At 37.0% G+C, this 13,954-nt stretch overlaps 1 protein-coding gene across 12 annotated transcripts in view; it reads left to right on the forward strand.

The window, feature by feature from the left end:
* The window catches only part of LOC131425318 (uncharacterized), a 348,726-nt gene extending 335,089 nt beyond the window's left edge, over nucleotides 1-13,637 (forward strand). For 11 of the 12 annotated variants that reach the window (XM_058587112.1, XM_058587122.1, XM_058587121.1 and 8 more), the window contains 2 exons: nucleotides 6,588-6,685; nucleotides 6,741-13,637. In XM_058587112.1, the coding sequence (XP_058443095.1) occupies nucleotides 6,588-6,685; nucleotides 6,741-7,113 (471 nt within the window). In that variant the 3' untranslated portion in view covers nucleotides 7,114-13,637. The remainder of the gene's footprint in view (nucleotides 1-6,587; nucleotides 6,686-6,740) is intronic. The other variant, XR_009228975.1, reaches the window with a different exon arrangement.
* Nucleotides 13,638-13,954: the final 317 nt, after the last annotated feature.

Here is a 13,954-nt window from a genome sequence, read left to right on the forward strand (position 1 = left end):
GGACTGGATAGCCGAATAAACTCTCAGCAGTTGTTTGGAAATTCCTTTAATGTTTTTCGCTGTGACCGCAGCTCAGCTTATAGTGACAAAGCATCGTTTGGTGGAGTATTGATTGCCATTTCACGAAAACACGTCAACTCTATTATTGAAACTGTGAATGGTCAGTGTCTTGAACAAGTGTGTGCAAGTGCTACAGTGCGGGGTAGAAAGCTACTGCTATGCGGTGTGTACATTCCCCCTGATAAAAGCCAAAACGTTGATGTGATCGATGCGCACATTTCAACTGTTTCGGAACTGTGCAGTAAAGGTTCTGTGAATGATATTGTTCTGGTGTGTGGTGATTTCAACCAGCCCCGCATTGTGTGGAATCAACGGCATGAAGAAACAGAACCCGCTTGTTCTTTGTTGCCATCCGCTGCTGGTACAGCGCTGATCGACGGTATGGATTTTTTAAATCTACATCAAGCAAACCAGTGCAGAAATCATCTTGGGCGATTGCTCGATTTGGTCTTTTGTTCTTCGGAGCATCAATTAATAGTTGATTGTAGTGTTACTCCACTGCTACCTGTCGACCCGCATTATCCGCCTTTAGTTATCTCGTTGGCTGCTGACTGCGAAAACAATTCCCGGAACATGGACTTCACGAATGAATCAAGGCCATTAAATTATAGGAAAATTGATTTTGGTGCTTTACTTGAATTCTTGCAAAACGTTAACTGGAGTGCTTTGCAAGATATCGACAACGCAAATGAAATGGCATATTTTTTCTGTAACAAAATAACTCAGTGGTTAAGTTCAAATTTGCCTTTTGTAAAACGCCCAATAAGTCCTCCTTGGAGCACAGCTTTGCTTCGTAAATTGAAACGAATTCGAAATGCTTGGCAGCGCAAACATCGTCGCTGGAAGAGCTCTGAAATAAAACGAATGTTCAAAAGTTCCAGTGATAACTATCGCAAATTAAACGCGGGGTTGTACAAATCCTACGTTATGCGGGTTCAAACTGATCTTCGTCGGAATCCCAAACATTTCTGGACTTTTGTAAACTCGAAACGTAAATGCTCATCAATTCCTTCAAAAGTTTGTCTCGATGGTGTTGAATCCAGGTCATCCTTGGAGTCATGTGATCTGTTTGCAAAGTTCTTTGCTTCGGTGTTTGCAGAAAAAACAGCCTCCGGATCGATGCGGAGACCGCCGCGGTGGATGTTCCTGAGAATTTAGTGCACATTGACACATTTTTGGTTACTCCCGATATGATTGTTGCTGCAGCGAAGAAGTTTAAACGATCGTTCTCTGCCGGACCAGATGGCATACCTGCAGCGGTGTACAGTCATTGCGCTTGTGCTTTAGCCGATCCTTTGTGCACTATATTTAACAAATCATTTGAGCAAGGTATTTTTCCGATGACTTGGAAGCAGTCTTTCATGTTTCGTTTATACAAGAGCGGTGATCGTACAAATGTTAGAAATTATCGAGGCATAACCAATTTATCAGCTGCATCTAAACTGTTCGAAATAGTTGTGAGCACTGAGGTACTTTTTCGTACTAAAAATTACATCTGATTACTGATCAGCATGGATTTATGCCAGGTCGTTCAGTCAGCACGAATCTCTTAGATTTCACTTCCAGTTGTTTTTCGAGTTTGGAGAATAAAGTACAAATGGATGCAGTATACACTGATCTGAAAGCAGCTTTCGACCGAATTGACCACCGAATACTCTAGTGCAAGATGTTGCGGCTGGGCGCAACACAAAAGTTTACTGACTGGCTACGCTCTTACTTATGTGGTAGAGTCCTGCGAATCAAGCTCGGCTCTTGTGTATCATCTTCGTTCTCAAATTTATCAGGAGTTCCTCAAGGCAGCAATATGGGTCCACTTTTATTTTTGCTGTTCTTCAACGATGCTGTTTCGGTGCTCGGAGTTGGCTGCAGATTAGTATATGCCGATGATTTGAAATTATATCTTGAAGTTCGCTCTATTGACGACTGCATCCGGCTTCAAAAACTTCTAGATACATTTGTCGCCTGGTGTCGTAGAAACTGGTTGATTGTCAGCATTTCAAAATGCCAGGTCATAACGTTTCATCGAATACTGAACCCAATTCGATTCGACTATGCAATTGATGGACAAACGCTCCAGAGAGTTGACCATGTTAATGACCTTGGTGTTTTGTTAGATGCCAAACTTACCTTCAATCTGCATCGTTCATCTGTAATTTCAAAAGCGACCAGGCAACTAGGTTTTATTGCAAAGATCGGGCGGGACTTCAAAGATCCGTATTGTTTGAAGGCGTTATATTGCTCTTTGGTTCGTCCAATACTGGAAAATGCTAGCGGAATTTGGAGTCCTTATCAACTCACATGGAACTTACGGATTGAGCGCGTTCAGAAACGATTTGTTCGTCTTGCTCTAAGAAACCTTCCCTGGCAGAACCCGCTTGATCTTCCACCATACCACGATCGCTGTCGACTGATCGGACTCGACTCATTGGAACGACGCAGGAAAATTCAGCAAACTACTTTCGTGGCAAAACTGATCAACGGGGATATCGACTCACCGAAGATTTTGTCTCAACTCGATTTTCGTGCTTCACAACGATCACTGCGCTCTTCCAGTTTATTTCAGCCGAGATTTCATCGAACGACGTTCGGGTATTACGAACCGATAACATCATGCTTGAGGACATTTGGCACCGTTGAACACCTTTTTGAATTTGATGAACCATCACACAAATTCGTGCAGAAAGTACAGCGATCTACAATTTTATGACTTGACTAAACCAATTCATTAAGACCATTTTATTGTCAGATGAATAAATTTAATATTAATAATTATAATAGACATGGTTTTTTTTCTAAATGTTTTGTTCCAAAAACAAATTTATCATTTGTTTACAAATTACCTTTACATTCGAAAAGAAATTTGTTGGAAATCGGTTAAACTGTTCTCAATGTATTCAAATGGTTCATCGCTACATTAAACTGACGAATCCAAACCACGCAAACTGTTTATTCGTCTGTAAACGAGAATGGGATTTTTCTTTCGTACGGATGATGTTCGAATACATGTATTATTCGGAACTAAACTGCCATACATTCTTGTGTTTCGCAAATGATTAATCACAAGAATTCGAGTGATTTCATCACAGCTTATCATTTATTTGAAGAAGTTTACGGATATTTAAATATTTGTGGCAAACGAATCGCGTTCGAATTCATTCGAATCAAAAGAATGGTTTATTCATATTCGTTCGAAAGTATCCCTTCGTCATATGGACACCCGTACTGACGACATTACCCATGCGGCATCAACCCATAAGCCAGCAGACAAAATTTGACAGCTCCATCAGTCGAACGACGAGGCCTATCTCACCCTGGATGGCAGAATACTTCGTTTTTTACTTCCCCCACGAATCAGGAATTAGAACTAATTGGCTCAAGGGGCACGTTCCCCTAGTTGTTTGAAGATTTGTGCCTTACAAGGGAAGTGAGCTCCAAGGTGAAGTTCATTTCACATACCAAGTTCCCCAAGATGGTGCAGCACCATAGCTGACAATCAGCGAGAAAGTAATGTCAAATGGGCCACAGATCAAGTTTGGAAGGATTAAGACGAACAAAACCGGTTCTTTTTTATGCAGTACTTGAGCCTGAGCTTGAGCGACCACCTCTGGTTGCCAGCCACTCCGTTACTGATTATTGTATTGGGATTAGCTGAAATTGTACAGGGAATTTCTAGTTGATTCGACCTGGGACTGGTAAATCATCCTTCAAAGTACATCTTCTGGTAACCCCAAAATTCATTGACCAGTCCCGGCACCGGCCAGACTCGAATGTAGATCGTCTAGGGAATGGGAAGGGATGTTAGTCCAACACTTGTTGTTACTAGAGGCCGTATATACTACTGCGCACTCCAGAAGTGTCACATGAGAAGGATGTTTGTTAGTATAAATTTTAGTACTGGTAGTATTAACGTGCGTATGTTCCGGTTTCAAGATGCTCGGATGCACCACTAAACTCACTGACTACCCGAGTGAACGTTTCAACAATATCCGATACTGAAGTCCCGGAAAGTCTTGATTCACAGTTCTTATTCGAGAAGGAAAATTCGAAATACTATCGCGTAACGAATAAAAACTTCCCTATTTTTGCCTTTCTGTATAGAAAGGTATTAGAATTGCTGGAAAAACCGACTTTCGAACGGAGCCTCGGAGACCCATAGTGTTATATACCATTCGACTCAGTTCGACGAGATCGGAAAATGTCTGTGTGTATGTGTGTGTGCACTTTTAGAAGATATTTGAACGCGCTCAATTTTCTCAGAGATGGCTGAACCGGTTTTAACAATCTTGGGCTCGTTTGAAAGCTACTGTCGGACCATTGATCAAGTTCGAAGATCAAATGGCTGTGACTTTTGGTTCCGGAGATATGATTGTATAAGTGACGTAACCGACAAAAAGCGTTGTATTTGAACGCGCTCAATTTTCTCAGAGATGGCTGAACCGATTTTAACAAACTTGCGCTCGTTTGAAAGCTACTGTCGAGCCATTGATCAAGTTCGAAGATCAAATGGCTGTGACTTTTGGTTCCAGATATATGATGGTATATGTGACGTAACCGACAAAACACGTTGATTTTTACCGCTCTTATATGTAAGGGTGCCAAAATTTTGGGATCACCTCTAATTTCGTAAAGCGCTAGTGCTCAAAAGTTTAAGCACATCGAAAAATGTCCTGATGCCAAATTTGAGCTAAATCGGACATGCGTAAGGGGTACTGCCCGGTGGTAAAGGTTTGACAATTTTCGATCTTGAAAAAGCACCATAGGGGCGAGTACATGAAATTTCCAAAATCGAAATTTTTTTTTGATGCCTAAACTCTTAAAACTGCATAAAACATCGAAACTTAGTGTCATCTAAAAAAAAATTTTTTTTGAAAATATCAACTTTCTGGGACTTAGAAAAATTTTGATATTTTTTCTAAGTCCCAAAAAGTCGATTATTTCAAAAAAAAATTTTTTCGAGATGACACTAAATCTCGACGTTTCATGCAATTCTAAGCATCAAATTTTTTTTTCGATTTCGAAAATTTCATGTACTCCCCCCTATGGTGATTTTTCAAGATATATGAAAATTCCACTAAGTGAACTAAGAAGGCTTTTTTTAGATTAGCATCACTGTTCTCATACAAATAGGCAACGCAAATGTCTAGCACTAGTTTGGAAAAATGATGCTGACTGTGTGACATAAACACTGAAGCATGCTTTTGTGAACTACTCGAATCAATCTGAATCAATTTTTGTCAAAATTAGTATCCAAAATTATTTAATAATAGTAAGAAACATATTTTCATGAGACTGTTATGAAAGAAGAGAAAGGCATTATCATACCACTAGGTGGATTAAGAAGGGTTTTTTCTAAATGAAACTACAAAATAAACGAGTGAATAGGATTTAGACAAAATAGTTAATTCATGGTAGTGACATATTTTTAAATTTTTTATAAAATCATTTTAAATCATCAAACATAGGTCAACAGATTTCACGCGCTACTTGATTGTTTATTATTTCTGCTTTATTATTTTAATTATTTATTAAAATTATTAATTGGTTATATTGGTTGATCTGGGCAGCCGGCTACCGAGAAAAAATATTGATTCATCAAACAAGTATTTTTTTACTATTTATTCAATCTACTGATATATGTTATTAACTTTGTAATATTAATGGATTTGCGCATTTTCATCATTTAATTTATAATCATGAAAGACAAGCAATAACATGGAAGAAGAAACATATCAAATAATTTTTTTTCCGAAGCTTGATAAGTTGAATGAAGTTGAATGAAGAGAGAATTTAGAAAAATAGAGTGAAACGTTGGAAATATCTGAGAACTGAACCCAGGAACCCAGTGAATCTATTCTTGGCTCATTATTTTCCGACGGATTCCACATGGCATCTAGGCTGGTATCCCGAGAAAGATAATAGGTACTATCAATCTCCTAGTGGACCCCAGCCCCTCCGGTTCTTATTTATGCAGTACTTTCTCAAAACTAGTTTTATTTTGAAGTAATGCAAAAGTATAGTAAATTTGAAATAAGTTGGCCCTACTGATGCCGAAAATCTAATGTTTAATTTTTCATGGAAGAATGTTTAAAAATAAACAGATTTAAACAAGACTTTCATAAATCTTTATTGGGTCACGTTTTTTCGTATACAATATTCATCGTAAAGAAATGTTTCCGAGTAAATGGTAATTGTAGAATCGTCGAAAATCGCAGTCTTAGTCGAATTGCATCATATTCTCACATGATATCATCTCACAAATATACTCATCACCTCACAACCATTTCATCCGCCACTAAACCGCCACAATGCTGCTGCTGATGATGCTAGTGTAAATAAATTGCTCGTTGTACCGATTGAATCATCTGATTGAAAAGTATTTCGCCGATCTAAAATAAACGAAAAGATGATTCGGTCGCATGCGATGTGATAAAGCTTCCTTCTAGAGCTAAATGTAAAAAAAACAGTGCGCCTAAATTCAATTTCCATGATAAATAATGATTTTCCATCTTCTTTTGCATCGTATTCAGGATGTGTCCAGTCAAATTCTGCCCACTGTACCAGTTGAAGAAATGAACAGACCAAAGAGCAAAATTGGTCGTCTGAAGGCTATCGGAAACCAGATACGGTAACAGTCGATCGTTATCGTTTTGTGACACTTATTCATACTATTCGTTTTACAGGTTCCTTCGAAGACTGGAACGCTCAATCCAACGAAAGGACCGCCCGATGGGGATCTCAGACGAAGATGGTTCGTCCTCCCGAGACTCCCCACGCGTTACGTCACCGCTGTTGAGAAATCAGGACAGCTCTCCGGTGGCTAGCGGAAGTCGACTCAAGCCGGATCAGATCGTGGTTGTGGAAGCACCCAATGAGCGAACGCCCCTACAACAGCTGTTGATACCGTCAAGCGCTGTCGGTGCCAAGTCACGGCAAAACTTCAAAATGTCCCGCCAGAAACGTGTTGCCAATAGTCGCGGCGGAGGCTTCAGTGAACAGCCTTGGCTGGAACGAGAACGCCGACTGCTTGGCAGCGGTGATGTAAATAGTGAATGAAATGTAAATAAATCTACCTGAACTTGCAATCAGAATAGAACTAGTTACGTTCGACGCGTTAATCATCTTCCAACAAGAACAGTTTGCAATAGCAAAATCGAAAATAAATCAGGATGTGTTGTGCATGTTTTCAGTTCTTGACATTTAAAGCACAAATGTAGAAGTAGAAAAAAACGTACAGTTTAGTTATGATACTGTAAAAAGTTACTCACTAAATACCTTGAAAAGCTGACCGTTCTAGCCTTTTTCAGCTTGAATGCGGAAAACATCCGAATAAACGAGTAGTCATCACTAATCAAAATCTAAAAAACAAGCCAACAAGCAAATTTTACAGCAATATTTAGGAAACTTTTTCGAGCCACAAGGAACTTCAAGGCAAACAAAAACTGTTAAGATGTTACATTTCCCGTGAAGCTAAATGTTTTTGTAATTCTTTTTACACTGGAAACCAAACTCACGGTTTAATCTTAGAAACTCGACACTTCTGCGCCACACTTGGGTACTGAAATCCGAGGTCGATGTGCAGTGTTTAAATGTGTTCAGTTAAGTTCAGAGTCGATAATTTTCGTGAAGCACCTTAAGGATAAGCCATTTGAGCTACGCTTTGGCTGTAGGAATGTTTTTCCTGTTAATTCGAGTTTTTAACTTGGAGAATAGCTATATATAGAAGCAAAACGCAAATACCAGAAACTAACAATCTGATCCGAGTGGAACAATGATCGAAAATATTGTAATTACGGGATATCATAAGCAATTTATTAGCTTTAACTCCATTCGTGGACCAGCACTGGGAAGGAAATGGAGAAGTACGTGTTGTAAAGGGAGAAAATTGTTGACCTACAGGAACAGAGAATAGACATTTAGTTCAAATTTTGCATGTAAAATATACAACCAATCTCTCGTCAAAGCGTTGACTCAAATGCTAAGACGCACAGAATAGCGTTTGTGTCAAGACTTTGCTTGATCAAGCAAAAGCATTTTGCATTTTTCATTGGCTTGCTACTAGAATGCAGAACAAAATTGAACCATCGCCATAAGTCCAGAAATTACACGAAAAAGTCAGCGAGAGAAAAATCAATTAAAATATTAGCTGTTTTTCTGATTTTGATTCGTTTGAATTTTTAAAACTAATGGATTGTTGTTTTAACTAAACTATCTTTTTTTATTTATCGTGCTGGCATTTTAGCAACGACACAAAGCAAATACACGCACCTCAAACGAGTAATGAAACGTTACAGTTAAGCAATGACATACACTCTAAGCGGAAAATGAAACGTTTCAATCAGGTGTCACTCGTGCAACTAAGTAATGACAAAAATAAACTCAAGATGAAACAGTCAATGATTTTTCATGTACCATTCATATACAGGGTGATTTTTTAAGAGCTTGAGAACTTTTTTAAACAATAAAACGCATAAAATTTGCAAAATCTCATCGGTTCTTTATTTTAAACGTTAGATTGGTACATGACATTTACTTTTTGAAGATAATTTCATTTAAATGTTGACCGCGGCTGCGTCTTAGGTGGTCCATTCGGAAAGTCCAATTTTGGGCAACTTTTTCGAGCATTTCGGCCGGAATAGCCCGAATTTCTTCGGAAATGTTGTCTTCCAAAGCTGGAATAGTTACTGGATTATTTCTGAAGACTTTAGACTTGACGTAGCCCCACAAAAAATAGTCTAAAGGCGTCAAATCGCATGATCTTGGTGGCCAACTTACCGGTCCATTTCTTGAGATGAATTGTTCTCCGAAGTTTTCCCTCAAAATGGCCATAGAATCGCGAGCTGTGTGGCATGTAGCGCCATCTTGTTGAAACCACATGTCAACCAAGTTCAGTTCTTCCATTTTTGGCAACAAAAAGTTTGTTAGCATCGAACGATAGCGATCGCCATTCACTGTAACGTTGCGTCCAACAGCATCTTTGAAAAAATACGGTCCAATGATTCCACCAGCGTACAAACCACACCAAACAGTGCATTTTTCGGGATGCATGGGCAGTTCTTGAACGGCTTCTGGTTGCTCTTCACTCCAAATGCAGCAATTTTGCTTATTTACGTAGCCATTCAACCAGAAATGAGCCTCATCGCTGAACAAAATTTGTCGATAAAAAAGCGGATTTTCCGAATGGACCACCTAAGACGCAGCCGCGGTCAACATTTAAATGAAATTATCTTCAAAAAGTAAATGTCATGTACCAATCTAACGTTTAAAATAAAGAACCGATGAGATTTTGCAAATTTTATGCGTTTTATTGTTTAAAAAAGTTCTCAAGCTCTTAAAAAATCACCCTGTAGAACCCCTCGATGAACTCGATTCACCGTCAGTCGCAGTTCAATGATTAGTTGAACCGAAACAATAATCGTCCAGTCGCTCTATGCGCCGTAACTATGATAATGTTTGATTTCCTATTAGTGTTCAAATATGCATGATACAGAACAATCTCGCAGCACTTTCCGCGATTCTCTGTATTCGAATGGAGAAGTAATTTATTATACTCAACTAGCCTAATATTGAATTAGTGTAAGACGGTTTAATTCACTTTAGAAGCAATCATATCAAAAAATCTTTTACGCAAAACTTGCAAACTTTTGTTTACTATCTTTCGGTATTGAAGCGTAACCATGGTATTTCTGCGACGCTTTTCTATGTTTATCGACGCTTTCAACAATGGGCTAATAAAAGGATACTTTTACAGAGTTCACGGGTTCATGATTACTGAACAAGTTTTTTGCTTTGATTTATATGGGACTTTGTAATCTTGAGTTTATCTTTGGTAATGATACAATCCCAGCAAAGTTACCTGTATGTATGATAGAAAAAAGACGTTTTAACCAATTATTCAGTTAATTTATCTTAAGACGTCTATTGCAATAAATATTTTTTACTGTTAGTCTCTTCTTTCAGCGCTTGAATAACGAAATTTTGCCTGAATAACTGCTTATAGCTTTATTACTAAGCTCACAGATGATATAGAAAGGCAACAAAAGATTAAAATTCCCAAAAGAGAATTCACCACCAAATGTTCACAGGGCATTCAAAAATTGTTCCTACACTTGCATAATGTCTTGCTGGAAGAGCTTTTTTGATTCTGTTTTCATGAATGTTACTAACAAGGTTGACGCTACAGATGCACTTTCAAGAAAATACAAATAGTACCACTTCACTTTGGCAGCAAAATTTTAAGCGTTAGGCGTTTTTAATTACATTGACATGAACTCTCCGAAAATGCATTAGTCGCAGATGAAATTGAAACATTTATGCTGTAGGAATATCAATTTAATACATGAAAAACTTGTCTTACAGTTAACTCTTATATTCTTCTGCATACTTTCACTTACATGAAACGGCCACTACGTAGCTGACATAAATGACGTTAATTTGGCATTTTTCAATATGAAACGAATTTTTGTTTTGCGTTTTGCTGTCTTCGTTCTCCGCCAAGTGACAGCATTTCGAGGGCCAAAATATCCAAAGCTGCATGGGACCCACGCATTACTTAGCATGTGTAAGATGATTTGATAGTAGAGTAAAATAGAGATTATTTTCTGTCAATTTGTAATGTGCAGTTTACTGCCAGCCTTATGTCGCTTATAATAGAGAAGAGCAAGGTCTGAAATCCTGTTGGTTCGGAGATTTTGCTTTACATTCTACTCTGCCTATCCAGGATATCCCGGCAGTCAGTATGTTGAGCTTTGATCAGAATTACAAGTTGATCCAATCAATTCTCAAACCTTACCTGGATAATTAATATAAAAGAGTGGCAAATCTCGATAAACATTAAGAAAGGTCGCAAGTGCCAATGGCAGTTTCTCTTTATTCTATTTTTCTTTCAATTATAATGGCATATTTCAATTATAATGGCAATTTCCAATAAATTTTACTATGCAAATAGATAGTTGATGGTTTTAGTCATTATTATATGAAAAGATTGAAGGATTGCCGGTAGGACCGTAGCAATCGAAAGAAAAAGTAAGCAAAGAGAAACTGTCAAGATGTTGACAGCAGGTTTATCAACTGTCATAACTAGTGCCAGCAAAATGGAAACTTGTTTGCGAGCTTGCATTCAATAGTTATGTCTATTCTCTGTACCAGTGGTGAAACTAATTTTTGATGTTTTGATATCGATTCTTCATTCGACATAATCCAACATTCTTGACATGGAATTTATTGAATTTAATTTTTGTAAAAAATCTCATTGTCAGTATTGGTAATACCAGCTTATTCAGAATATACAAGCAACATGCAACGATATTGTTTATTTTTTTGTTGTTTTTACATGGAATCAATATTCTGATAATATCCAACGTTTGTAATCAATTTTTTTTAACATCTGAAAATATGAACTGCTGAAAGTAAGAATCGGATAAACAAGGCAATACATAACTCATTCGATTGATCTACACGGTAAAATACGGTTAAACATCAAAGCTTGGGTTATTGTATTACTGCGCAATGTCTTGAGAAAAATATTACTGCGCAAAATATGGATAACAAACACTTAAAGTGCAAATACCGGTAAAAATATGTAATTTTCTAAACTCATTTTTAATCTGAGCTGCAGGCCGTAACGTTTTTGTATAGTAAGAATAGTGTTGGATACCGGTATTCAATTGAATTTGTCATTGCAAGTGCTTGTTGAAAAAGTCTTGCAGTAAAAAAATTTATCTAACTAGCATTGATTGCAAAGCTTCGTTGAACCGATTCTTGCATTCAGCCGCTCATGTAACAATCCAAGCAATAATAACATTTTGAAGCTGACAATGTTGTTCACCGATAAATCCAGACTGCTAAGAAAAATATCATTCATTCCATTCAAAAGTACTTCCTGTGCTGGTTTGGTCATATCCAAGGCTGACAAAAAAAATGTCATTAGCACCAGAAGGGTGCAAAGCTAATGAGGAAAAACAATTCTGGTTCAATAATTCCGAATTAAAAAAACACATTGTATCATTATTCCCAGTTTCACTCCAAGCTGTCATAATTTTGATAAATTTCTTTCAATACTACATAATAAACGGTATAGTTATTCCCGAGTGTTTGCACGTTTACGTACAATATACTTCCATGTTGGCCCTTTTTCCTAATTTGCTTTCGTCTCATATAGTTTTTGTCGATTGCATATCGTGTCGCATAAGAGTGCTGAAAAAATCATTACATAATTATATTCATTGTTAAAACTATCACTACCGTTTGATAAGATTCATTAATTGTTCAAACTATGACTACTATTTGATTAGATTTTCTACACAATGAAACGGAGACTTATTATCAAATGAATAATTAAATAAGTTGATTGCTTTCCAAGCAAAGTAACTACCGAAAAATACGGGTCTGTTTATCTGAATATCAATTCCGCTTGAACGCTTGCCTTCTTTCATCTTTCGATGATGACAAAAACATAGAATTTATATACCAACAGTTTTGAAGCTATCCCCCGTTAATATACTTTACTAAAATTGTTAAAAACAAACAAACATAAAAAACGATCCTGCCACTCAACTTCACGCAGGCTTGCCTTGTTATGTAAAGAATATGCAATCCGCTTTAGCGCAAATTTAATCAAACTCTTTACCAAAGATACATCTTTCCACCTAGAAGCTATCAGCCGAATGTGTTTTAAAGTAATATTTATGATTTCCCTTTGCCTAATGGTGGACCAAACGATGTACTAAACTACACCAGGACGCAACAGAAAGTAAAGTAAAAAAAAACAAATGTTCGTATAAATGAAAACCACACAACTTCTGTGATAACCAATTTAAATACCTTTTTCATAAAAAGGAAGTTGATTCTACTTACAATTCTATGGGACATTCAAAGTTCAATGAAAAATTTAACACTTAGATGTGAAACATTAAAATAAGACAAATTTAAAAGTTCAATTGATTCTAAAGTTTATGTGTGTTGTTTATTTTCTTTGAGAACAATTGAAAGAGATACGTAGTTGTTATTTACTGTTTGATTCAGCGATTTAATAAATATTCGTCTATGCATTGATCATTGAATTACCAACAGTCAAATACCATCTCCATTCTGAAAAGAAGAATTTTTGCACCCTTAAATCATTATTCATAACCTCAAAACTAGCAGCAATCGATAAGCCCGCACGAACCAAATATTATTGAGTGTTCCGCGTTTTGCCCACTTGTTGTGTACCCAATGTTACAATAGAAGAAGACACATACGTTCCCTTTGTGGAACAGAGAATCGCAACGAATGGTGAACAGTATAATAATTTGACACAACCATTGCAGACATAAATATACCAATATGTGCACTTTTCATTCCAACAGGTAGATGTTAGCAATCACTTACAAAAGCAAGAAAAATAAACCACAAATGAGAATAGCATTGAAATAAAACACAAAAGTGGCATGAACACAAACAAAAATATTCGAAAACATTAGGGCGCTGTTAATTTTATCGATTAGATTGTTCGAAACGACAACTACAAATAAGAAAACCAATCGTTAACAATGGATGAAATCGGTGGAAGAGTAAATAAAACAAATATAATAAACTCATTTATTGCGTTTTATTTTTTACAATATAAGACTATCAAGACTAACTCGATCTTGTTGAAGGTCATTACCAGACTGCTCGAAAATCTAAATTGAATAATGAAAAGTGAAATCGCCAAATATTATGTGAAAATGTTATTTCCATATTCCCTAAAAAAATTGTTACATCACATTTTTAACAAGAAACCACATAAATCATCATCGGCGAGAGTGACCTACGCCAGTAAAGATTTTGTTCTTGAATATTACTGCGTCGTTGATAGTTTCGTGTCGTTTGCCTACATATATGGGCACTTTTACATGTTTGTTTATGAAGCAAA

Source organism: Malaya genurostris, chromosome 1 (assembly GCF_030247185.1).
Source record: "Malaya genurostris strain Urasoe2022 chromosome 1, Malgen_1.1, whole genome shotgun sequence".
Classification (NCBI taxonomy): domain Eukaryota; kingdom Metazoa; phylum Arthropoda; class Insecta; order Diptera; family Culicidae; genus Malaya; species Malaya genurostris.